General features: G+C 46.0%; 1 protein-coding gene across 1 annotated transcript; it reads left to right on the forward strand.

Moving 5' to 3' along the window:
* Positions 1 to 10: 10 nt before the first annotated feature.
* Positions 11 to 22,198, forward strand: Sf3a1 (splicing factor 3a, subunit 1). Its single transcript, NM_026175.5, has 16 exons — positions 11 to 207; positions 703 to 824; positions 6,153 to 6,360; positions 7,290 to 7,547; positions 10,719 to 10,793; positions 12,737 to 12,887; positions 13,689 to 13,876; positions 14,693 to 14,810; positions 15,052 to 15,237; positions 15,927 to 16,048; positions 16,138 to 16,383; positions 17,070 to 17,277; positions 17,728 to 17,882; positions 18,798 to 18,899; positions 19,011 to 19,082; positions 19,691 to 22,198. Exons 1-16 carry the CDS (start codon positions 145 to 147, stop codon positions 19,790 to 19,792), a joined length of 2,376 nt encoding a protein of 791 aa, NP_080451.4. The 5' UTR covers positions 11 to 144; the 3' UTR covers positions 19,793 to 22,198.
* Positions 22,199 to 25,228: the final 3,030 nt, after the last annotated feature.

Genomic DNA, 25,228 nt, shown 5'->3' on the forward strand with positions numbered 1-25,228 from the left:
GGACCGGAAGTGCTCCCGCGGCTTCTCTCTCTGGGTCGCCGCCATCTTGTCATTGAGTTGGATACTTCGTGTGGTGATCTTTAATCTTGTCGTCGCACCGGTTGTCGCCACCGAGGTGGACTGGCAGCCCTGAGCGTCGCAGTCATGCAGGCCGGACCCGTGCAGGCGGTACCCCCGCCGCCGCCAGTAGCCACTGAGTCCAAACAGGTATCGTGCCCCGCGCTCCCTGCCTGCAGGCCTGCTGGAGGCCTCGTTCCTCCCCTCCGCGCGGGCGCTGTGGCACTGCTGCTGGAAGCTCAGGCCACCCCGAAGGACATGGAGGGACTGCAAGTCCCAGGAGTCAGCGCGCTGAGTTGCCTTCTGGTCTCGAAAAAGATATCCCTAGAACCGGACTTTTCAAAACCAGCATGCGGACCTGCACCCCCGGCTTCCTCTGGGGTCTTATGTGAACCACGAAGCCTCCATTCAAAAAGAGGAGAGCTAAGCAAATCATTCTTTCCCCTAGATTAGGAATGGCTGCGTAAATACAGTATGGCTAAGGAAACTTGCCCTGTTTTGTTTTTAACTGCGTCCTCGGATGCTAACCCAAGAGAGTCTGCAGTCTACAGGACAGACGTTCCTGTCAGTATCATGGAGCGTTTATGATAGCCTAATCCGAGCCGGGGACTTGAAGCCCTTACTACCTTTTCTCTGTTTTCACAGCCAATTGAAGAAGAAGCATCGTCAAAGGAGGATCCCACCCCTTCCAAGCCAGTGGTCGGCATTATTTACCCTCCCCCGGAGGTCAGGAACATCGTCGACAAGACTGCCAGTTTTGTGGCCAGGTAACAGCTGCTTCTGCACAGAGGGAACTTGTAGTATAAAGGTCTTTTAAAGCAGCACAGGGGCATCATGGGGAGTTCTAGAGGCTCTGGCTTAGACTCCTTACTTCTTCCAAAACCACAGGAGAGCAATGAGGTAGGTGATAGATAGGACTGGTATGGTTGACATACCACAACAGTAATCGCAGTGAAAGCCATGCCTAGCTGTGTAGTCACTAGGAGTTTCTGCTTCCAAAACAAGTCTGTGGAAATTCCTGGTAGCTTCTTTGTGGCTGCTGATGTGCATATGCTGTGTTAACCTGAAGAAAGAAAAAGAAGAGTTGATTATTCTCATTGTGAAAGGACGACTTTCCCAGAGCCTCAGCTGAATCCAGAGCAAGCTGTTCAGCATGTTAGCTAGTTTCCAGGCAAGGTGAACATTGGTCAGGATTCCTCAACCTCCTCATCCCACATACTTCTGCACCCTTGGATGGAATCTTCTAAGGGCCACTTGACTTCCAACGGTCAACACATCTCCTGGCTTAGGGCACTTATAGAGTATTCTTTTGGCAGCCAGCATCATTATCCAGTCTGCAGATGTTTAGTTTGTCCTTAGAATCCTTAAAAGAGAAAAATCCTATTACCACACTTAGAAATGAGGTGATTTCACAGTCAGTCTGAATTTCTGGCTTTTCCTGAACCAGGCTGCTTCTTACATGGCAGAGCTTCTTGGCCTTGAAGTGTGTACAGGACGTGTGTTGTCCAGGACCCACACTTTGTCACTCCCTTTAGCGAGCATCCCTACCACCTTGAATCATTTAATACTGTTTTGTTCCCACCTTCCTAATGAAGTGACACATCAAAAGAGATTCTGATTGGTAAATTGTACTGTGCACACCGTGAGAGTTCAGATCACTTTGCAGACTTTAATTAATTTGGATTTTCACTGAAAAGATGCCTCACGATAGGGCATTGAGTGTTGTGTGTGATTGGCTAATATTTAATAATAACCCTAATGCCTTCCCCCCTCTCTCCTGTGATGCTAATAATTGGGGAAAGGCTGTTGCATAATGAAGAAGAGCAATCTTACTGTGAGGACAACCCCTGTCAGCTGTTGTCACCATTAGCTGTTTCCTTCTGACCATGGCATCCTTTTTAGATACAGTAATAGCAACACAAGTACTGTCATGTCTTGATTTTCTTTGCATGCTAAATTGGAAACATTTCCTAATTTTTAGTTTCCCTCATGCTGCATGCTTTCTATGGAAAGGTTGCAGTGTCCAGGCTATGTGTTTTCTTTTGAGACGGTTTCCAGTGTTTCCACTTGGTCAGTGAAGCTGTAAGAGGAGTTTGCACACTGTCTTTCCCTTATAGAAGGCTTCTTCTTTTTTGTTGTTGTTGTTGTGTTTGTTTGTTTGTTTGTTTGTTTTTCAAGACAGGGTTTCTCTGTGTAGCCCTGGCTGTCCTGGAACTCATTCTATAGACCAGGCTGGCCTCGAACTCAGAAATCCGCCTGCCTCTGCCTCCTGAGTGCTGGGATTAAAGGCGTGTGCCACCATGCCCGGCTAGAAGTTTTCTTTAGAAGGAACTCTGTGTGAAACAGTAACGGCTAAGAGAGCATTGAAAGCTTCAGGGATTGGGGAGACACCTCAGTTCAGTCAGGTGTTGAGTACAAGAACTTGAGTTTGGATCCCATGGTGTATATTCCATGGATACCCATGTTAAAGCGAGATTGAGCAGTGGCTACGTCTGGTAACCTCAGTACTGGGAAATAGAGACACAGATTCCTGGAGCAAATTGCTATGCTTCATATTCAATGAGAGAGCTTTTGTCCTTTGCCTCAAAAACTAAGGTGGGGCCAGTGTATTCATGTACTCTGAAGGTAGGAGCAAGTTGATCTCTATGTTTGGGGCCACCCTGGTCTTCATAGCATTTCAGGTGAGCTGGAGATGCATGGACCCTATCTGAAATAAATATTCAGATAAATCTAAATAAAATAAGGCAGGGAATGATTGAAGAAGACAATGGACATCAGCCTCTGTACAGGTGCACACAAGCATGCACTTAGAAACATCTCAAGCAGTTTTCCCGAGTAGCTTCCTATAATTATGTTATCCTGCTGTCACAGCCAAAAATAAATAAATAAATAAATAAATAAAATAATAATAAAAAAACACAACTAAATTCTCTTAAAAATAAATACTCATTACTGGGCATGGCATGATACATACCTGTAATCTTGGTGCTAGAAAGGACTATTGGAAGGTAGAGACTAGCCTTGTAACACAGTGGGCCCTGTTTTAATGACAGGAAATGGAGGCTGGAGAAGTGGCTCAGAAGTTAAGGCCGCTTTCTGCTCCTACATAGGACCTAAGTTTGGCTCCCAGCACCCATGTCAGGCAACTCACAACTTACAGAATCTGAATACACATGCATGTACACATGCCTACACAGAGTCAATTTTCCTTTCCTTTCCTTTCCTTTCCTTTCCTTTCCTTTCCTTTCCTTTCCTTTCCTTTCCTAGAAAAGGAAAACGAAGTGGATTGCAGCCAGTCATGGCACATACCTTCAAGTCCCATAATGTATGAGGCAGAGGCAGGTAGATGTCTGTGAGTTCAAGGCCACTCTGGTCTTGTGAGTTTTATATCAATCAAAGCTAAAAACAAAAAATAAATGAGTTGGTTGTGTAGCTTAGTGATAGAGTGAGTGTGTGTTTCCATGTATAGAATATGATTTCTATTTCTAGTAGTGTAAAAATCTCACCATGTTTCCAGATGGGTTTTTTTATCCGTGGTGATCATTTTTGTAGGGATTCTAAAATCTGAAGTTGAAATGACTCCATGGATAATGTTTGCAATACAAGCATTAGGACTTGAGCTTGGGTCTCCAGCAACTGCAGAAAAGCTTGGGGGAGGGGGGGTGCTTGGGGGAGGGAGGTGCGCGAGTGCGCCTGTGTGTGTGTGTGTCTGTCTGTCTGTCTGTCCCCAGCCCTGATGAGTAAAGGTAGGCCACTCCTTGGAGCTTGCTGGTTGGCCAGCCTGCCTAACCGTGCCATAATGGTGAGTTCCAGGTTCAGTGTAAGACCCTGTATCAAAGACTAAGAATGAAAATGATACAGGAGGCCTCTGGTCTCCATGTGAGCATAAACACATGCGTTTTCCCCCCGCCCCCTCAGAAACTGCAAATAAATTCAGATCTTGCTTTTGCATGTTTTACAGTTAAGGGGCAGGTCAGAATCTTGGTCTGAGAGAGCTGGTATTTAGATCTCTCCTCTGCTAGGCCACATACTCAGGAGGCAGGCGGTGGGTATCTGCAGTCAAGTCTGACTTTGTAAAAGGAGCTTTTTCTCTGTCGAGTCTTCCCATTCCTGCATTTTCCTTTCAGAAAGCTAGATTGGAAATTACCTTCAAAAAGCCCTGCCAGCTGGGCTGAGTTAGAGTCAGGCTCTTCTGCTGAAATCTGTCTCTTGTGTTAGAGGATCTAATTCTAAAATTAACAGTAAGCCAACTTAGAGCACTGGAATTTCTTGGAATAAGAACATCTGCCTTCCCTGATGTGTTGAGACCATGGCTTAGGAGGCAGTACTGCAAGAGACAAGCAGACCTCCAGGCATGGGACCTGATCTGGCAGGACCCAGAGCTGTATCCATCCTGCTTGTGTATGGTTTGCATTACATAGGGAGGTAGGAAATGCTTCTTTCCACAGCATGAGGTTCTAATTGGCCTAGTGCACAGTCAGATTGAGACCTCATGTATTAGTCACGCTACAGGGCGGGACCAGAACTTGCTAGAGGCCAAGGCTTCCACAGTCTCTGCCTCTGGATCTGTGGTGATGGCTAATCTTAACCTTAAAGTTGCCTGCATCTTGTCTGCTGCTCTGTTTAATTGACAGAACCATGGGTGTGAAAGTCTGGAGAAAGCATAGCCTATCTGTCACTAGTCCCTGGAACCTTGGCTTGGTATATTTGGGGCACCTCTGAATGCAGGCTTCTGGCCAGAGAATCAGGGGAAGCCCCCAGGGTATCTCCTGATAGGCCAGTCATCTCCAGTGTTGGTGGAACTGCCCCTTCTAAGCTACACAGTGGTAGCTGCCCTCTGTGTTTGCAGACCATTGTATTCAAAAAGTCTTGAGCATCTCCTTAAATACTACTTAAGTAAATGTTTTCAGTATTTGAAGATACAGAGGAAAAGTGGTATTAGCCACATTTGACATATGGGAAAAAGTAGTGAACAAGAAACTTGAAGGTATCTTGTGTCTTTTTAAGACTTATGTGCCTTTTAGCAAGTGTGATACTCGGAGCTAGGTTTGGTGGCACACTTAACTGCACCTAGAAGTAAAGGTAGGCAAGTCCTGGCAGGGCCAGTCCTTAGCCTGGACTTGGGAGACTGTATCTCAACAAATAAGAGAAAAAAACTATGGTTCTTGAGTTATATCCACTGAGACCCTAAATATCAGGATTCTCCAAACATTTTCATTATCCTGGAGTACGGCATTTCTTTAGTGTGGGTATACACCCGTATGTGTGCATGACATGGACACACACATACACATGGATCAGACAGAGTATAACTTGATGAGAGTCAGTTCGCCCACCCTTTTACCAACTGGAACCAGAACTCAGAGTGTCCATCATGTCAGCAAGGACCTTTACGCACTCAGCCACCACACTGTAGCCTTATCCAGGATATATACAGAAGATAGAAATCTTGCAGAGCAGTTTTTCCTTCGTGAACCTCCCAGTCATAAATGAAGTTACTTTAGGCAGTACTTGGGCAAGACATTAATACTTACTAGCTGTTCAAGGTTTTTATCCTTTTTGTTTTTATGGAGCTTGGTACCCAATCCAGGGCCTTTTCGACCTTAGATACGTACTCTACAGTTATGCTGCATTCTTAGCCAAAGAATAAGTGTTTTATTACAAGAACTAAGCAGTTGCTCAGCTGATTGTGGGTATCAGAAGTGGCAGGGGAGCTAAGGAACGGCTGTGGTGGAAGCAGCCAGGCCCACACTGTCTGGTGGCACCGACTGATTCCTTGATGCTCAAAAAACAAACAGCTTCCTCAGTGCTCCAGGGCAGCTCTCCTATCCTTAGGCATGGACTGCTTGGTGAGTGGGTGGTGGCACAGATGGTGAAATAGAAGGAGATTTGGGTCTGAGTGGTCACAGAGGTTGTAGAATTCTTTTTTTTTTTTTTTTTGGCTTTTCGAGACAGGGTTTCTCTGTGTAGCCCTGGCCGTCCTGGAACTCACTCTGTAGACCAGGCTGGCCTTGAACTCAGAAATCCTGCTGCCTCTGCCTCCCAAGTGAATTCATTCTTTGGTATGTTGTTTATCTTATTTTAATTTTTTACAGAAATGGGCCTGAATTTGAAGCTAGGATTCGACAGAATGAGATCAACAACCCCAAGTTCAATTTCTTAAATCCCAATGACCCTTACCATGCCTACTACCGCCACAAGGTCAGCGAGTTCAAGGAGGGGAAGGCTCAGGAGCCCTCAGCTGCCATCCCCAAGGTTATGCAGCAGCAGCAGCAAGCTACGCAACAGCAGCTGCCCCAGAAGGTTTGCAGTCCAGCCTCTCTTTGTGGGTTAGTGGGCGGGCATAATTATCTCTGCTGTGCACGATCACAACCACCATGGGCAGAAATAAAGTTACCATCAGCTTCTAGAAGCTTCTGCACACTGGTTGTGAAGCTCTGTCCTCCAGGCTGAGGTTGTGAAGAGCCCAGCAGAGCAACTGTTTAACCAAGGCTTATGATTTATTGACCCAAGGAGTGAGGGTTAATTTAATTGTAGTGTAGGAGCAACCTTTTGGCCCAGCTCAGCTGAAGGAAGTGATGTAGCCTTGTGCCATTCCTTCCCTTCTGTTGGGGCTGCTTCAATACCCAGTTGGTGCTGGGGCCCAGGAGTACTGACGGTCAAGAGTGTCTGTGAAGACAGAGAACCAGTGCGTTTTGTCAGCTGGGTAGAACTGGCCTGGTCTCATCATTTTGCACCTTTCTCAGACTTCTGTGGAAAAGGCAACCTTTTATTTGGCTGTGAGAAATAAAAGTTGAAGTCATGTTTGAAGCCTTGCATTGCAATTGCTGCTTGTAGGGCCTAAGGCTGCTGTGGCTTTCCTCATGTGTAAAACTACTCACAGTACCTGTTAAGTTTCCTGCTTCTCTTGGAAGTCATCAATGGAATTTTTTGCAGTAGGAATCACTACACACACATGGACCTTACTGTATTTCCAGCCTCTTAAGTCGTATTTTACATCTGATTTCCTATATATATTTGCCACCTCTTTAAACCTCTGATGTCAGGACTGGAGTAGAGCTGTAGACTGTCTCACTTGAAGCAGATTAGGGAGTTGAGGCACAGTTGGGTGAGACACTGATAACACCAATCTTCTAGCAAGTTCCAGTGATATTCTCAATTAAGAGTCTGGCTGTTCTGCTTCAGGGTTAGTTTACTCCTGTTCTGTTCGTGTTCTATACTCTCTGTCTTAGGTCCAAGCCCAGGTGATCCAAGAGACCATAGTACCGAAGGAGCCCCCTCCTGAGTTTGAGTTCATCGCTGATCCCCCCTCCATCTCAGCCTTCGACCTGGATGTAGTGAAGCTGACAGCTCAGTTTGTGGCCAGGAATGGGCGTCAGTTTCTGACCCAGCTGATGCAGAAAGAGCAGCGCAACTACCAGTTTGACTTTCTCCGACCCCAGCACAGCCTCTTCAACTACTTCACAAAGCTGGTGGAGCAGTATACCAAGGTGCTGGGTTTGGGTCCGGGGTAGTATAGTATCTCACCACTGGGTATGCAGCATCCACTCTGTCAACAAGGATATTTGCTTTGTGTGACATATGAATCCCAGCTTAATGTAAAGTTTTGGTTTAAAATGCTTTTATATATTTGCGAATGTGTGAGAGAGAAAGTGCGAGTGTGTAGGTGCTTTTGTGCCCTGCCATGGAGGTTGCTTGGCATCAGAAAACAGCTTTCAGTTCTCTCAAGCTTCCATAGCAAGTGCTTTTACCCTATGAACCATCTCGTTGGCTCTAAATCTTTTTGTTTTGTTTTGTTTTGTTTTGTTTGAGACAGGGTTTTCTTTGTGTAACAGCTCTGGCTGTCTTGGACTAGTTTTGTAGTCTAAGATGGCCTCAAGCTCAGAGAACCACCCGACTCTGCCTCCTGAGTGCTGGGATTAAAAGTGTACCTTAAATCTTTATTTCCCCCCCCTCTCTCCCTCCCTCCATCTCTCTCTCTCTCTCTCTCTCTCTCTGTCTCTCTCTCTCTCTCTCTTGACAGTGTCTTACTGTGTAACCCCAACCCTGACTGACCTTTGAACTCACTCTGTAAACCAGTCTGGCCTCAAATTCAGAAATCCTTTTGTCTATAGGATCAAAGACATGGGTCCCCACATCCAGCTTATATTGTTCTCTTTAAATACCTCTTGGTATTGAAGAGACGTGTTTATAAACTGCTGTTATTAGGTGGTCATTTGCTGTGTGACAAGACTAGGTAGCACTATCTGCTTTTAGGTGTCTGCATTGCCACTTGTCTGCTCCATGGCCTGAGAAGCAAGCTCTTAACTGTTACCTACTTTAATTCTCACAGAACTTTTAAAGTGGTGTTCTTCAACTTTCACAAGCAGAAACCAGCTAAGAGCCATGGTTTCATGGGGCTCGGGTTCTTCTCAGTGGTAGAGTTGCTTCTCTAGCATAAGGTGCTGGGTTCAGCACTGTTCTTAAGGAAAAAAGACCAAAAAGGGATGAAGTGTGAAATCATTCATGATTGCTTGGCCTCAGGCTTGTAAGCGATGTTGCTGAGATTCAAGCCTTGGCTGTCTTTATCCTATGGAGTAACTTACATGAGAAAAAGTTCAGTATGAATCAACTAACATTGAAGACACATGTGCAACATCTTCCCAAGGGCCCTGATAATGTGTACAGCAGCCACTGTTCTCAGTTATCCTGCCTGGAGTCACACAGATGCTGCAGAGCTGGGACTGGAGAGCTGGCACTTTTCTTTACTCTCAACCCTAGGTCGCACTGCTGCAGTCAGGAATCAACATGGCAAGCCAGGCATGGTGGTGCACACCTTTAGTCCTAGCACTCTTTGTTGTTGTTTGTTTGTTTGTCAAATGACTGGGTCTCCTCCTATAGTGTGGTTTCATTCTGTAGACCAGGCTGGCCTTAAACTCAGGGAGATCTGTCTGCCTGCCTCTACCTCCTGATTGCTGAAATCCCAGCACTCATGAGGGAGGATCACTGAGTTCAAGGCTAGTTCGTGCTGCATAGTAAGTTCTAGGATATCCTTGCCTACAGACTGAAATTGTCTTTAAAAAAAGAATCTGATACAGTAATCTAACATTTAAAATTTGTCAGAGAGCTGGATACAGTAGCTAACACTTGTAATTTAAGTTCTATGAAGATTGAGGAGTACTAGGAGTTCGAGGCCAGCCTGAGCTCTTTGAGAAACTTTCTCTTTTAACAATAAAATGTTTGATATGTTACAAAGGCTTCTCATCTGTTGTGGGTTTACCAGTGGCATGTTTTTCTTGTTTTTCTTTTTAGTGGAATGGCCTACATCTGTTACTAATATTTAGAAGCAGTGCTAGAGATTTAAGTTGAAAGGACTTATAAGTACTGTCTCTGAAGAATAAAGTTTGAAGTATTTTAAAATGTGTTTTTGCCAGGCATGGTGGCGCACGCCTTTAATCCCAGCACTCGGGAGGCAGAGGCAGGCGAATTTCTGAGTTCGAGGCCAGCCTGGTCTACAGAGTGAGTTCCAGGACAGCCAGGGTTACACAGAGAAACCCTATCTTGAACAAAAAACAAACAAACAAAAATGTGTTTTTAGAAAATGACCAAATCTAGGATCTGGTAGAGCAGTAAAGCAATGACCGAAACCTAAAGCCACAGGATTCTAAAGTACACAGTCTCGGGGTTGTGGATTTTTAAATGTTGTTGTATCTATTTGTATTTTTTGTGTATGAGTTGTTCTGCACCACTTGTGTGTGGGGCCGTGGAATTGAAAAAGACTATCAGATCTCCTGGGACTGTAGTTATAGATGTTTGTGAGCCACCATGTGGGTGCTGAGAATCAAACACAGACCTCTGAAAAACAGGCCCTGCTCTAGCTGCTGCTGTCTCTCTAACCCATATCAGTTCTAAGTATGGCCTAGGTTCAATTTGAGCTGCTTCCATAGTAGAAGTTCTCATCTCTATTTTGTTACTTTTTTGTTTCTTCCTCTGACTTCGGCTATTGGCATTGACTCATAACTGACTGGCACTGGAGAAAGCTGTTCTACCAGATAGATTCTAGGGGTAGGGATCCAAAGAGGGGCAAGGTAAAATTGTGCTGCTTTGTGGGTGGAAGCTGGGAGGATTGGAATGGCTGCTAGAATAAAGACAGTCGGTGTTCCATTCCTCGGGAAATGCACGTTACACATTATTTGTAGTTCTAGCAGTGAGAAGACAGGAGTCTGTCTTGATGGAGATTCTTAGTGGGTAGGAGAATGCAGGTGTGGAGCCTGCGTGTTGGATGGAGATAGCTACTCTGCGTAGAGGGTATAGAAATACTGGGAAGAAAGGAAAGAGGTAGCTGCGGTCCTGAACGGGACAGCAGAGGAGGACTTTTCATTTTCAAAATGATAAAGGTACATCAGTGTCACTTAAGCAACTATAACAGCCTGTTCTAGGAAACCTGCCTATGGTTTAAGTACTTTTCTGGGAGTCCTAGAAATGGCTTTCTCTAAAGGTGCTTTCTTAAGTGGAAGCATCAACATTGGAGAAGGAAAAGCACGTTCTAATTGTTAACTTGCCTAAAAGCTCCACAGGTGGAGCTGGGATTCATCTCTTGTGTCCTTTGATGGGCCAGCAAGGCGGCCTCTTTGTCTTAGATCCTATGTGATATATTGACAGTTGCTCTCATCCTCTTTCAGATCTTGATTCCACCCAAAGGCTTATTTTCAAAGCTCAAGAAAGAGGCTGAAAATCCTCGAGAAGTTTTGGACCAGGTAAACACAGAATTTCCTATTACCAGCAACCATGCAGTGGGTTCTCTTTGTGTGGGTTTTGTTTTTGTTTGGAAACCATCTTTGAAGCAGTTCAAGTTGACTTTCCCTAATCTGAAATTTTAACACTCCAGAATCTGAAGCTTTGTGAGCACCTACATGACACCAGGAATGCAAAATTCCACATCTGACCTCATGTGATGGGTCACTTCCAAAGTGCAGGTACACCGATGTCATGTAAAATTAACCTTCAGGCCTGTGCATGAGATCAAGTACAATATGTACGTATTGTATGTAATGCCGTTCAGGTTTAGACATGAGTTCCATCCCGGGGTTTCTAATTTATCATGTCTATGCAGATATTCCAAAACTAGAAACACCACTAAAACAAACACCAAAGCATCTCAGGCGAGGAGGGATGTCAGCTTGAACCTAGGCCTGGGGTGTGCGTCTCCTTTGTTCTCTCCAGAAGCCTTAGCTACTTTCTCTTCCCTCCTCTGGGCAGAAAACCCTTTTCCCAAGCAGCTCCCTGGACGGCAGGGGGACAGGCTCCTTTTGAAGTTACCAGGGTTTCACAGTTGAGCAGGCATGTTGGTGCTGCTTGGTTTTAACTGAGAGCCATTTCTCAAGACTCTCAGATTGGGGCTGCTTTTATAGATGCCAGGTTTTCTTTTTAAATTTTTAAAAATGTTTGCCAGGTGTAGTCCAACCTAGTCCCTAGTCCAACCACAGATTCATAAGTTCAAGGCCACTCAGGGCTAGAGAAGGAGCTCCTGTCTCAAAAAAAAAAAAAAAAAAAAAAAAAAGCCCTCCCCACCCCCAAAAACGTCTTTCCGTTTCATACATATAAATACTGATTTTTAGATGTCTTTGCCCCTCCCCCTTTATTTTCTTTCATTTTCCTCTGCACCTTCCACTCCCCTTCCTACTTTCATGCCATCTTTTGGGGACAGGGAGTGACCTACTGAGTTTAGTGGAGAGTTGTTTACACAAACACGGGATGAGACATTTACTGGAGCATGGCCCACTTATCAGGGACTACACCACTGAAGAATATGACACCCTTAACCTAAGCCACCCCTAATGGCCAGCAGTCCACAGTCCCCCAAGGAGGGATGGCATTTTTGATGACCCGCTGGAGGGTTCAGTGTTGTGCGGGTAGCCACAGCTGCACAGCTGGGGTTTGGGTACAGAAGCTGACTTCTCTGCATAGCTCCCATCTTCTGGTTCCTACACATTTTTTTTTTAAGATTTATTTATATATTATACGTAAGTGCATTGTAGCTGTCTTCAGACACACCAGAAGAGGGCATTATCCGATCTCATTATGGATGGTTGTGAGCCACCATGTGGTTGCTGGGATTTGAACTCAGGACCTTTGGAAGAGCAGTCAGTGAGTGCTCTTACCTGCTGAGCCATCTCATCAGCCCCTCTTACACACTTTGTATTTTCTCTTGTACAAATGATCACTGCACCTACGAAAGGATAATATGAATGTCCACGAAAGGATAATATGAATGTCCCGTTGCACTGAGCATACCACTGTCCTTTATCTCCAGCACGAGTCTCTGCATTGACTGCCGCAGGGTGTAAGAAGTTTTTCTGCTGAGAACTAATCGTGATATAAACTTTGATAAACTTTGAACACTGTAACAACATGATCACCTCGCAATAAAACAACAACAAAGGGCAGGGGTTGGGGGATGTGATTGGTTTCCCCTAGGGCCAATGCCATGCAGCCACTTGCAGTAGCCACTAACTTGTGACCAGGTTTACAGTACCAGTTACTAGGTTTTCACGCATATTTACTGCAAGGAAGTTTGCTGCTGCGAGCACAGAATCCTTTTCTAACTCTGGTGGAAGTCCCCTTATGAATATAGGGGGTACAACTCCCTCGGAAAGATATCATGACGCCTCACTGTAGGTGCTATTTCCTGTCTCCATAGGTTTGTTACCGAGTAGAATGGGCCAAATTTCAGGAACGTGAGAGGAAGAAGGAAGAAGAGGAGAAAGAGAAGGAGCGAGTAGCTTATGCTCAGATTGACTGGCATGATTTTGTGGTGGTGGAGACAGTGGATTTTCAACCCAATGAGCAAGGTTGGTCTGGCAAGAGAGTGCCTCTAGGTGGGAGCCAGAACCCTAAAGGTCCCAGGGAGCAGCAGAATCAGGCACTGGACTTTATTAGTATTTGTTTCCCTCTATTTCAGAGGGCTTCATTTGCCCAAGTTAAATGCAATTCAACAGCTTACTACTATGTTAGGTTCTGATATCCTATAGGTAATGAAATGAGACAGTTCTGCAGCCTCTGGGGAGCTCACAGACATAAGGGTGGCCTCTTTTCTTCTCTTTGTTTTGTTTTGTTTTGAGACAGCTTATGTTTTCTAGAGGAACAGAACTCAGAGAATGAATCTGTGTATATAAAAAGAGGATTAGAGGGACTTACAGGCTGTGATCTAGGGACAGAAGGCTGGATGTCTCAGCTGGTCTTCATTGGAAACTTAACTAGGGAAAGAATGTTTGAGCAGCAGGCTATGTAAACTTTGCAGGAGTGTGAGCAAGCGGGTGAAAAGCAAAAGCCTCCTCCCATGTCCTTTGACATAGGCCGCCCTAGCAGGTATGGCCCAGATCAGGATGGGTCTTCCCACCTAAGTCCCTCACAGGCTCAGCTGCTTGGGTTTTTAGATAATTCCAGATGTAGTCAAGTTGACAACGAAGAATAGCCATCACACAGGGTCTATATGTAGCCCTGGCTGTCTTAGAACTTGATGTGTAAACCGGGCTGATGACAAACTCACAGAAAGTCCACTTGTCCTTAGCCCTCCAAGTGTTGGATTCAAAGCTGTTTGATTGTAACATAGCCAACCCTGAATGCTTTTCTCCCTGGATTACCCTTTTCAGGAAACTTTCCACCCCCAACAACACCAGAGGAACTGGGAGCTCGGATCCTCATTCAGGAGCGCTACGAGAAGTTTGGGGAGAGCGAGGAAGTGGAGATGGAGGTTGAGTCAGATGAGGAAGATCAGGAGAAGGCCGAGGAGACTCCTTCCCAGCTGGACCAGGATACTCAAGTACAGGACATGGATGAGGTAAATTCCTAGGGAGGTTAAGCTTGACCTTTTTCCTGGAGCCAAGGCTCAAAAGGTAGTGAACTCGGGAGACGCCTTACAACTGTTCAAGCCCAGGCAGCACATCGCTTCTTTCCAATTCCAGAAACAAAGATTGAGTCATGGGAAACATCTGAGAGCGGTGCCAGCCTTGTATGTTTATTGCCTTCCCTTTGGCTCAGCGTCCCTGGTCCCAAGCCACCCTCCAACAGCCCTGCTAGGGGATCTTACCACCCTGTGCTTTGATGCCTTTCTAGTACTTAGGCCTAAAGGATCACTAGTTCCCAAGCCTGTCTAAATGTAGCCTACACATCCTTTCAGACGTTTCTAACCCTTCCAGCCCGGCCCTCCAATAGCACAGAATCCTGAGCCAAGCTGCTCTCCCCACTCTGAAAGAATTTGTGTACAGCTTGAGAAGAAAGGGCCCCAGTGTCTGTGGGAATTGACTCCTTCTCCTTCTCCCAGCATTGCTCTGGGGGCAGCTACCATTTAGTGCTGACTTGGCTCCTGTGTTTCTCCCCTGGATGTGAAGTGCACTTGGCCTCTTGGGGCTGCCTGGTGCCAGCTGCTGGAAATGCCTGGGTGGAGCGTTAGCACCGCGGTCTCTGATGTTCCCATTCATGTTGTGAGGAAGCAGCTTGGCCTGCTGCCGCCTGACCTTAGCTGCCCCAGGAGACTTAGCACGGGGACTGGCTGGCAGGGACTAAGGCTCCTTGCCACCCTGAGAGCTGCCAGTGGTTTTGAGCTTTGGGAGGTGGCCTTTCATTTCCTGAGTTGTGACATTGCTTTGCTTTTTAGGGTTCAGATGATGAAGAAGAAGGGCAGAAAGTGCCTCCACCCCCAGAGACACCCATGCCTCCACCTCTGCCCCCAACACCAGACCAAGTCATTGTGCGGAAGGACTATGATCCCAAAGGTACGGTCCTGCCTCCCAGTCCTTGTTATATTAAAGAGAGTCGTGGTTGGTTTTATGTGCTTTTCAGATGGGCTGTTTCTAGGAGAGTTTGAGGTGGCCCGTATGTTACAGGCCTCATGGTGGGAAAGAGTGCAGTCATCTCCAGGTTCACGTGGTAATGAGTGGATGTTTTCCGTGAACGATGTCTGAATACACCGCTTTCTTAACCCAGTATTCTTACTTAGACATCTGTTTCCTCTAGCTTCCAAGCCCCTCCCTCCAGCCCCTGCTCCCGATGAGTATCTTGTATCCCCCATCACTGGGGAGAAGATTCCTGCCAGCAAAATGCAGGAGCACATGCGCATTGGGCTTCTTGACCCCCGCTGGCTGGAGCAGCGGGACCGCTCCATCCGAGAGAAGCAGAGTGATGATGAGGTTTATGCACCAGGTGAGATGGGATGGAGGCTCCCAGCCTGTAGCTTCTTTTATGCAGATACAAAATGGTTGCGGTCAATGAGAGTTTGGGAGGTAGGTAGGTATAGCCTATGATATTGCAAAGGATGTATGTATTTCCCAGGACACTGTAGAGGAATCCTCCAAAATCTGGCACTGGCAGGGATGTCACTTGTCTGCTGGTATCCAATAACAAGATCTAGCAATCGGAATATTTATTCCTTTGTTCTTTTGAACTTGTGGTTAAAGCTCCTTGAGTGACACTCACTAATTAGTCTCACTGCCAAGTATAAAGCAGAAGGATAGGACTGGATGAGGTGGTGCACACCTTTAGCCCAGCACTCTGGAGCCAGAGGCAGTTGGATCTCTGTAAGTTCGAGGCCAGCCTGGTCTGCTTAAGAGAATTCCAGGACTACACAGAGACCTTGCCTTTGTGAAGTGGGAGGTGGGTGTGCTACCTAAGGCTTGGGACTTGGTCTTCGGTCCTGTTACTAGGAGTTGGACAGGCATCACGTCTTAGGCTTACTGCTGCTCTGGCCCTCCCCAGACCTAGAGGATGATGACATGTTGGGGCCCACAGCCTGTGCTGTGGATCTGCTCACTCTACATTCCCAGAAAGCTGCTGACTTGTCAGAAGGGTGGGTACATGCTTAGTTTCCCTTCCTTTCTATTTTGTTGTGTAAGGTCTGGATATTGAGAGCAGCTTAAAGCAGTTGGCTGAGCGACGTACTGACATCTTTGGGGTAGAAGAGACAGCCATTGGTAAGAAGATTGGTGAAGAGGAGATCCAGAAGCCAGAGGAGAAGGTGCATTTCCAGTGAATCCTAGTGCCTTCCTGCCCTCTGTCTCCCACATGCCAGTTCATGACAAACTATGTCTTCGCTTTCCCATGCAGGTGACTTGGGATGGCCATTCAGGCAGCATGGCCCGGACCCAGCAGGCTGCCCAGGCCAACATCACCCTCCAGGAGCAGATTGAGGCCATCCATAAGGCCAAGGGCCTGGTGCCGGAAGATGACACTAAGGAGAAGATTGGCCCCAGCAAGCCCAATGAAATCCCTCAGCAGCCACCACCTCCATCTTCAGCCACCAATATCCCCAGCTCAGCACCCCCCATTACATCAGTGCCCCGGCCACCTGCGGTGAGTCAGAGGCCACCCTGTGACCACATGTTCTAAACCTTGGTCCTTACGGTGGGATGATGCTCTCGTGTAGGAAGGGCAACTGGTTTACAGTAGGGCTGGGATGCTACAGTGGGTGGAGTTGAAAGAGAAAAAATCAAGTTGAAAGTGGAAACTTCACCGGGTGGTGGTGGTGCACACCTTTAATCCCTTGACTTGGGAGGCAGAGGCAGGTGGATTTCTGAGTTCGAGGACAGCCTGGTCTACAAAGTGAGTTCCAGGACAGCCAGGGCTACACAGAGAAACCCTAAGTAGAAACTTGTAGCCTGATTTTCTACTGCAACGGAGATTTGGATTAGTGAGTGAGCTGAGAGGCAAATGGGGAAGCAGATTTGAGGCAGAGGACTGTGGGCTTAATGGTTCTTTGAGAACTGGTGGTCTATTGAGTAAAGGAGGTCAAGGTCAGCCTCTTTAATGGTGCTGTCTGCCATGAATTGCTGGTTGAATCTGAACCACTAAGTCCCAGGTAAAAAGTATTACCCTGGAACTCTCAGCATCAAGTTTCTATCATTGGCCTGAGGTGAAACTTGAGTCTCAGTGATGAGCAGAGTCCAAGTTGTCCAACCCCCATCCTGAGTGACCAGTTGGTGTGTTCTTGAAGCTGAGCCTTGGCTTCCTGTGGCTTATGTGTCTCCTCCTACCCTCAGATGCCACCTCCAGTCCGCACCACTGTTGTATCTGCAGTACCTGTCATGCCTCGGCCACCCATGGCATCTGTGGTCCGGCTGCCCCCAGGCTCAGTGATTGCCCCCATGCCACCCATCATCCACGCACCCAGGATCAATGTGGTACCTATGCCTCCTGCAGCACCTCCCATCATGGCGCCCCGCCCACCTCCCATGATTGTGCCAACAGGTCGGTGTGTAGTGTTGCTTTCTCATCTCATGGGTTAGTCCATAAAGCTGTGGTTAGCCTTAATGATGGCTGTTCCCACTGAGTATCCATCCCAGAGGAAGTCTCAACTGGGACCTGGGAGCCATATTTCTTGTGAGAGACAAGAGACTGAGATGGCATAGCTAGTGTGTCTACATTTGGTGGTCGGGTCCTTGACAGGTCCAGAAGCCTGACAATAACTATTTTTTGGCTGACCTTGCACTGCCTCCCCTTTCCTGCTGCCTAATTCGGGCAGCCTCCCAAGGCTCCCTGCCAGGGAATGTGCTGAGTGACAGACTCATCAAGGCATGGCACTTCACACCTCTTACAGAGCAAAGCCTCGAAATCACCCGGCAAAATCTCCCTAGTCCTGCCTCTTGGGCCTCTTCACCTCTTCTGTACTCACTAGGCAACTGTTCCTTGTCCTTGCAGCCTTTGTGCCTGCCCCACCTGTGGCTCCAGTCCCAGCCCCAGCTCCAATGCCTCCTGTACACCCCCCACCTCCTATGGAGGATGAGCCTCCATCCAAGAAACTAAAGACCGAGGACAGTCTCATGCCTGAGGAAGAATTCCTGCGCAGGAACAAGGTCTGTGACCCAGGAAACTGCTTGTGCCCTGCAGTATCCGGCAGCAGCATGGGTTACCCAAGCCCCAGTTATGTACTATCCCATGCCTTTAGTTCCTGGGATGTCAGTCAGCCATACGAAGCTTCTGGGGATGTTTGTAATGTGAGGTCAGTAGCTGGGAGCTTGTGGTAGTGTGGACTCCTGTGGAGATGCGGCTGCTAAGACATTATCACAGGAGTGAGGTGACAGATCACTAAACCAGCTCTAGGAAGTCTCGCTCAGCACAGTTATTAAATTCAGATCTCTCTCTCCCTGCTCTGGGAAGGTGCTCATTGGAGTAGGATTCTGCTGGCATTCTGGAATAAGGACTCTATATTGGTACTGGTGGTCTCTGACAAAGCTGTTAGGCTTTGGTGAGAAGGCAGTGACAGTCCCAAGAGATTTGGCCCATAAATTTGACAAACTAGCTAATGTGTGTCTATTCTTTGAACACCTACCAAAGGTTCAGACTATTCTCTTTAGTGTTCCCACCAGTCTGTTTTGACACAGGCAAGCTTAGGTGTCTTGTCTGCTGAGTTTGAAACCAGTACTTCACAGACCATATCTTTACCCTGCTGGTCCTTGAGTTTGCAGAATTCAGTGGAATTTTAAGGAATATTTAAGGAATGGGAATGAAACAGTATGATAATATACACTTACAATCTCAGAACTCTAGAGGCAGGAAGTTTGAGGTCAGCCTAGGCTAGCCCTGACCCCTACCTTTAAGCCTGTCTAGAAAAATAAAGAAGAAATGAAGCCTGTGTAGTGTCACACCTGGTATCAGCAGTAAAGGGGTGAGAGGGGCAGGAGTCGTTGTTTGGATGAGCAACTGATAGCACAGCATAGTTCCTAATTGGCTTGGGGCTTTCCAGACATAATGAGCACTGCATTTTGCAGGGTCCAGTATCCATCAAAGTGCAGGTACCCAACATGCAGGATAAGACGGAATGGAAGCTGAATGGTCAGGGGCTGGTCTTCACTCTCCCACTCACAGACCAGGTATGTTTTGCCACCCCCAGTTGGTACAGGTGCTTTGGAGTCAGTGGGTTGGGTCAGCTTTTTCCAGATGGTCTTAACAAGAGAATGAATGAACTTTCTGTGATCCCACAGGTCTCTGTCATCAAAGTGAAGATTCATGAAGCCACGGGCATGCCTGCGGGGAAACAGAAACTACAGTATGAAGTAAGCAAGGGTCCTGCCCCTTAGGTTCCAATTCCTCTACCATCCCTGAAACAATCTGTAGAAAGTATGATGGAGAGAGACCTGGATGAGGCCATCCTAGAAGTGATCCAGCTGGAATGCGGGGGCAGGTGGACCTAATAGTGCTGGGTTCTGACAGCATAGTATAATTCGGGTCTAAAAGCCTTGGTCTCTGGATGGGGAGCAGACCAGTGATGGGATCTTAGGCAGCCTGGTTGTTTATGGAGGTGCAAAGGGGTATTCAGGTTTTCTGGGGCTTCCTCTCTTCCTGTGTGAAATAGGGTGTTGAAAAAGATAATCACTAAAGGTCTTTTGACCTGAGAAGTCAGCTGTGCCTTTTAGTTTGGTCATGGCTAATGTTTGGGAAGTTGAAAACTAAACCAAATGTTGACAAAGTTCCTTACTTTGCATCTGTTAGAAAGAAGGAAGGAAAAAGAGATGTTCTAGAAGAAGCCAAAGTTCCATACTTCGCTGACCTTCCCTTAAGCTTCCATAGTAGTGAAGTCTAGAATAGCAGTAAGCTCAGTTGTGTGAGGCTGCATGTGGTCAAAGACAGGTGGTGTCCATTAAGACATTTGTCTGTCTTCCAGGGCATCTTCATCAAGGATTCCAACTCCCTGGCTTACTACAACATGGCCAGTGGTGCTGTCATCCACTTGGCCCTCAAGGAGAGAGGCGGCAGGAAGAAGTAGCAAGAGATACTGCAATTGAAACCTTGCCATTGTACCTCTTTGCACCACCAATTCCAGGAGTGTCCCTGGGGCCTCAGGCACAGCCTGGGCATTTGTTTCCCTCAAAGCCAGTCTACGGAATGAATATCTTGTTTCAATTCTGGATTGGAGGTCCTTCAAGGAAGTCCATTAGAAGTTGAATACCCAGGGTTGTCCCACAGGACAGTTTCACACTATCGAGTGATGCTTAGTTAATAGAATATGGTTAATGCCATTCATCATTTTGTATCATGCTTTGGTTTCTTGAAGCCAGGCATAGTACATGCATGCCTGTGATCCTGGGACTTGGGATGTGTGGGCAGAAGAATTAAATGTTCAATGTTCACCTCGGCTGTATAGCTTGAGGCCAGACTGGGCTGTGTGAGATACTGTGTTTTGGTTTTTTGTTGTTGTTGTTGTTTTTGGTGGGTTTTTTTTTTGTTTTTAATTAAAAACCGAACACTTCTTGGACCTTCATGGAAGCAGTTTGTCCCTGCCATCCACAGACTGGCTTAGAAAGCTCTGCCATTCTTACCTATGCAGGGATAGCTAGTGCACAACAACTCTCCTAAGGACAAGGGTGAAATTCCAAGTCAATTAATAGGGAAACAAATGGATCGCTGAGCTTTGGGGTCTCTGCAGTCTTGATGCTTATAATATGTTTTTGCTGCCATCGTGCCTTTCAAGTACTTCTAAAGCATCGTGGCTGGGGAGATGCCTTGGTGAGTACAGTGCTTACGGTGCAAGAACTGATGTAAGAGCCACTAGAACAAGCCACTGCTACCCTGTGCACTAGGAGACAAGACAGGCAGAGTCATCCTAGCAGGCCAGTGAATGAGAAAGACCTGGAAGGCAAGGGTGAACACCTATGGCTGTCTTCTGGTCTCCATGTGTTTGCCGCAGCATGGCTTTATAGAGATACGCACGTTCTATATTTGTACGTTTTATATTTGTAAAGCTTCAGGACCCTCCACCATGCAGTAGCCATAGAACAAGGATCAGTAGCTTTTTCCATACCTCAAATCGCCCATCACTTGATAGGCATAGCAGTTTTAGTGGTTTGCTCTAGGGTGGGCAAAGGCCGTTCATTACTATGTGTGTGGTTAATTATGCCAAATCCACATACTGACCTAAGGGCCTTGTATCTAGTTTACTACTACTGTGTTGTATTTGGTATTTTTGTTTTTCTTTGGTTTTGTTATAGCTCCACTGGAACTTGCTATATAGGTTAGGCTGGTTTTGAACACATTGAGGTCAGCCTGCTTCTGCCTCCCAAGTGCTGGAATTAAAGGCATGGACCGGCAAGCTTGACACTGCTTCCTGTTGAAGCACTTGTGTAGCACCTGTGGAGTCCTTGTGTGATTATTCTTGTTCGAGGTACTTAGGGCAAGTCACATGCCCTCCATCCCATGGCTCAGAGATGAAGAGTAAATCCAAAACATGTGCCTCGCTCTTGGTCACTAACTGCTGTCCTGATGTGGGTTATTATTTTTGGAGTTGTGGTCTTGTGGAGGCATGGGTGGTGTTGCTGTGTGTATTCAGAGGGAGGGGAGAGTGGAGAGTGTGTTGATAAGCTGTAAACAAAGCTGGTTTCTTTTTGGAGGACTGCATGTGCTGAAAGCTTCAGAGTTCCCAGTCCAGAAGCAGTATTCTAACTCCCAGCCCCTCCACCTTTTCCTTTCTCAGCCGAGGCCTCTACAGCACCAGTCACTTGGCTCCATTACACATTGTTAGGCGCACATTTAAGATCATTGATGTCATGCTAGTCTGTACCCCTGTGTGACTTGGCCTAGGAACTAGTGCAAAATTTGGTTTGTTGGTGTGCTTTTCTGGTTTAGGAGCCTGAAACAAGCACACTGTGCTAGAGACTAGTTGGGTAGCACCAGAAATCCCCTGGAGGGATTTCCAGGAGGAGGAGGGGGTACTGTTGTATGGGAGGAGCATCAGGAAGTCTCAGAGAATCCATGCCTAAGAGCTCCTTTTTGGTATTAAGGACATGGCATTATGTCAGGGCATATGCCTCTATAGATTGGCAAACCCCACAGTGCCTCTATGGCTGAGGCTGTGACATGAGACCAAGAATGTGACTGGGTAGAATGCAAGTGAATGGGCCCTTTGATCCAGGCTCGGGAGCTAACAGTTCCCAGAATTCCTGAATGAGTGCCTGTCCTGACTCACATTCACTTGGAGGCTCATTGACCACAGAGCCTTGTGACCTTTGGTGGCCACAGACCAAGATTGTTTTCTAGCACTGCATGTCCTACAGTCTTGTAAGTTTAAAAAGTGCTTATCCAAATGTAAGTTTTAACATTTTTATAAAAATAAGTTGTTCTATTAAAAAATAAGTATCATTTTTATATGTATTATGTATAAATTACTTTGGTCATACGCCCTCCATTATCCTCATCTTTTCCTAGCAAACACTTCTTTCCAACAAGTTTCCTCATGTTTGTGTCTGTGTGGTGTGTGTGTCCCACTGCATCTAATTAGGGTTGTTTATTTGATCAAGGCTAACTAATGGCTATACCACTAAAGAATATACCTTCCTCTTCCCAGCATCTGTTACCTACCTGTAGGTCTTCAAGGAGGGTAGTACCTTAGGGTTACCCCACTATCATCTCCCGTCCATGATGTTAAGTCCAGTTTCCTGCAGGCAGGCCTGGTGCTATGAATCCATAGGTACAACAGCCATATCATGATGAGCTCCGTTGACTACAAACAGTGCTGATAGATTGTTGCTTTCAGAGGACCTTAGTTCCCAGCATCCATGTCAGGTGGGTCACAACACATAATATACACATACATAGGGGAAAGAAAAAAAAAAACTTTAGAAGTGTTCTGGAGTTTAAAGAAATTAGCATTGAGAAGTAGAGAGATACTTCAGTTGTGAGAATGCTTACCAAATAAGCATGTGAACTTGAATTAGGGGGCCTACACCATACAAAATGGAGTCACATCACACCGTATGTTACCTCAGCACTGGGGGACAGAGACACAAAGATCCCGGGAGCTGAATTGCTGAGTTCATTGAAAGACTAGTTCAGAGAATAAGGTGGAGTGTAATTGAGGGAGACCTTGCCATTTCGTGGCTTTTCACACACCCATATGCACCTGTGTACACACATGTACCCTGACACACACCAAATGTGCCTTTCTTGTTTCGAGGCTTAAGAAGCAAATAACTGACATCTCTATTCTTTCAATGACTTTGCACAAGGACACATACTAATTTAGGACAGCCGTGAAAGTGTGCCATGGTTGAAACTGTTAACTCCACTGCTATCCCTGTAGGCTATGGTGGGGAACAAGACAAACATGAACTTGGAAGTTGTGAACACTTATTACCTGTGCCCACTGTTTACTGGGAATTACCAAGTATCAAGTGCTTAAGAACATGTCACACTAAAATCTCAAAATAAAGTTTGTTTTTTTTTTTCCTAGTATTTCATTTTACTGATGAGGAAATAGTCTAAAAGAAGCTGGGCATGCTAGTTCCAGCTCTTTGAATGTGATTAAGCAGGGCAATTGTTTGAGCCCAGGAGTTGGAAGGCAGCCCAAGTAACAGGCCCTGGTTCAGGAAGAAAAAAAAAAAAAGGGCCTTAGGCCTCAGAATGGTCTCTTCTGTTTCTGAATCTGCTACCCTGAGATTTCTGGGTATCTGTGTGGTGTTTACACTGTCAACTTGGACTAGATTTTGGAGTTACATAGGAGACAAACTTGTGGGCATTTCTGTGAGCTTGTTTCCAGGAAGGTTGACCTGGAGAGGAAGACCCACATGGGTGACAAGTTAGGGAAACCATTCCATGGGCTGAAGTGCAGGAAAAGAGCTGGTGGCACATGCCTTGTATCTCAGGGGTTACATAGTGGATGGAGACTTCTCTCAAGACAGGGCGAGAACAAGGAGAACTACTAACTACCCCCTCTCAGTAACTGACTGGATACTCAAACTGTGACCCCAAATACATGAGCCTCACTCACTAATAAAAGTACAATCTGTATATTTGCCCCTGGAAGGCTGAGTGATAAGGTGTTTGGGAGATAGAACCATAGGACCAAGATGAGGTCAAACAGGGATACTACATTATCTGCTGGTTCTATCTGGTTCCTCTCTCCATCCCTGGGATAGGCACTCTGTGCCTCCTGGGATCTCCGTTCAGCTATGGGAAGGAGGAATTTCCTCCCAGATAGTGTTTTAAGAGCAAAATGGCCTATGCCTGCACCTATGTCTGCTATTGCCATTTGTATGGAAAACCAGAAGCAATTGGAATGTAAACTGCAGGCCTTCAAGAATGTCAGGCTATGTGGCATCAAAAAAATGGGTGGTGAGTCATTCTGTGCTAAATCCCTTTCTTGGAGCTTGTTTCAGACTCTGTAGCTTGTCTCTCCTCGTTATCTAGGGAGAGTCAAATGACCCTGGGAAATTATACAAAAGATGAATGAGGAACCACTCTAAGAACTGACAAACTTTAGGACTGAAAGTTGTATGCTGGGGTCAAGTGCATAGGAGTGTAATTGGCCCAATTCTTTTTCTTTTTTCTTTTTTTTCTTTCTTTTTTTTTTTTTTTTTTTAAAGATTTATTACATGTGAGTACACTGTAGCTGTCTTCGGACACCCCAGAAGAGGGCGTCAGGTGGTTGTGAACCATCATGTGGTTGCTGGGATTTGATTGAACTCAGGACCCTCACATAAGAGCAGTCAGTGCTCTTAACCACTGAGCCATCTCTCCAGTCTCAATTAGCCCAATTCTAATAGAAGCATTTTGTGACAACTGAGGTTCTAGAACTGCCATAAACTAACCTGGGATCTTAGACAACTGACTTGACTTTATAGAACCTCGGTTTACCTACCTGTAAAATTGGGCAAGTATAAAAGTACTAAAAGACATGTACTAAAAGTGCATTTTCCCCCAAAGAAACTCCTATTCGGTAAAGGTCATTTCCAGTCCTCCCTCACTCTCTGGTAACCATTATTCTTTGTACCTACAGATTTGCTGCTTCTAGATATTCCAGTATCTATGATTATTAATGATTTTGTGTGTTCAGTTTTTGTTTGTTTCTTTGTTTAAGACAGGGTCTTGTCTTGCTTACCCTTTCTTTTTTGCTTTCAAGATATATCTACATTGCATACTTATTAGTGCTTTATTCTTTTCATGGCTGAATTATGTCCATTGTATGGACATACCACATTTATACACTCTTAATTGGTGAAAGTCATTTGAATATTTTTTCTTTTTCTTTTCTTTTTCTCTCTATTTGACCAGGTAGCATTATTTTCATTTTTCTTCGGTAGAATTTCCTAGGAGGAGGATGCAATGTTTGCACAACTCTGTACGGATGCTAAAGAACCATGGGACTGTACCTTTTTTTTTTTTTTTTTTTTTCGAGACAGGGTTTCTCTGTGTAGTCCTGGCTGCCCTG

This window comes from Mus musculus, chromosome 11, assembly GCF_000001635.26.
Source record: "Mus musculus strain C57BL/6J chromosome 11, GRCm38.p6 C57BL/6J".
In the NCBI taxonomy this organism is placed as follows: Eukaryota; Metazoa; Chordata; class Mammalia; order Rodentia; family Muridae; genus Mus; species Mus musculus.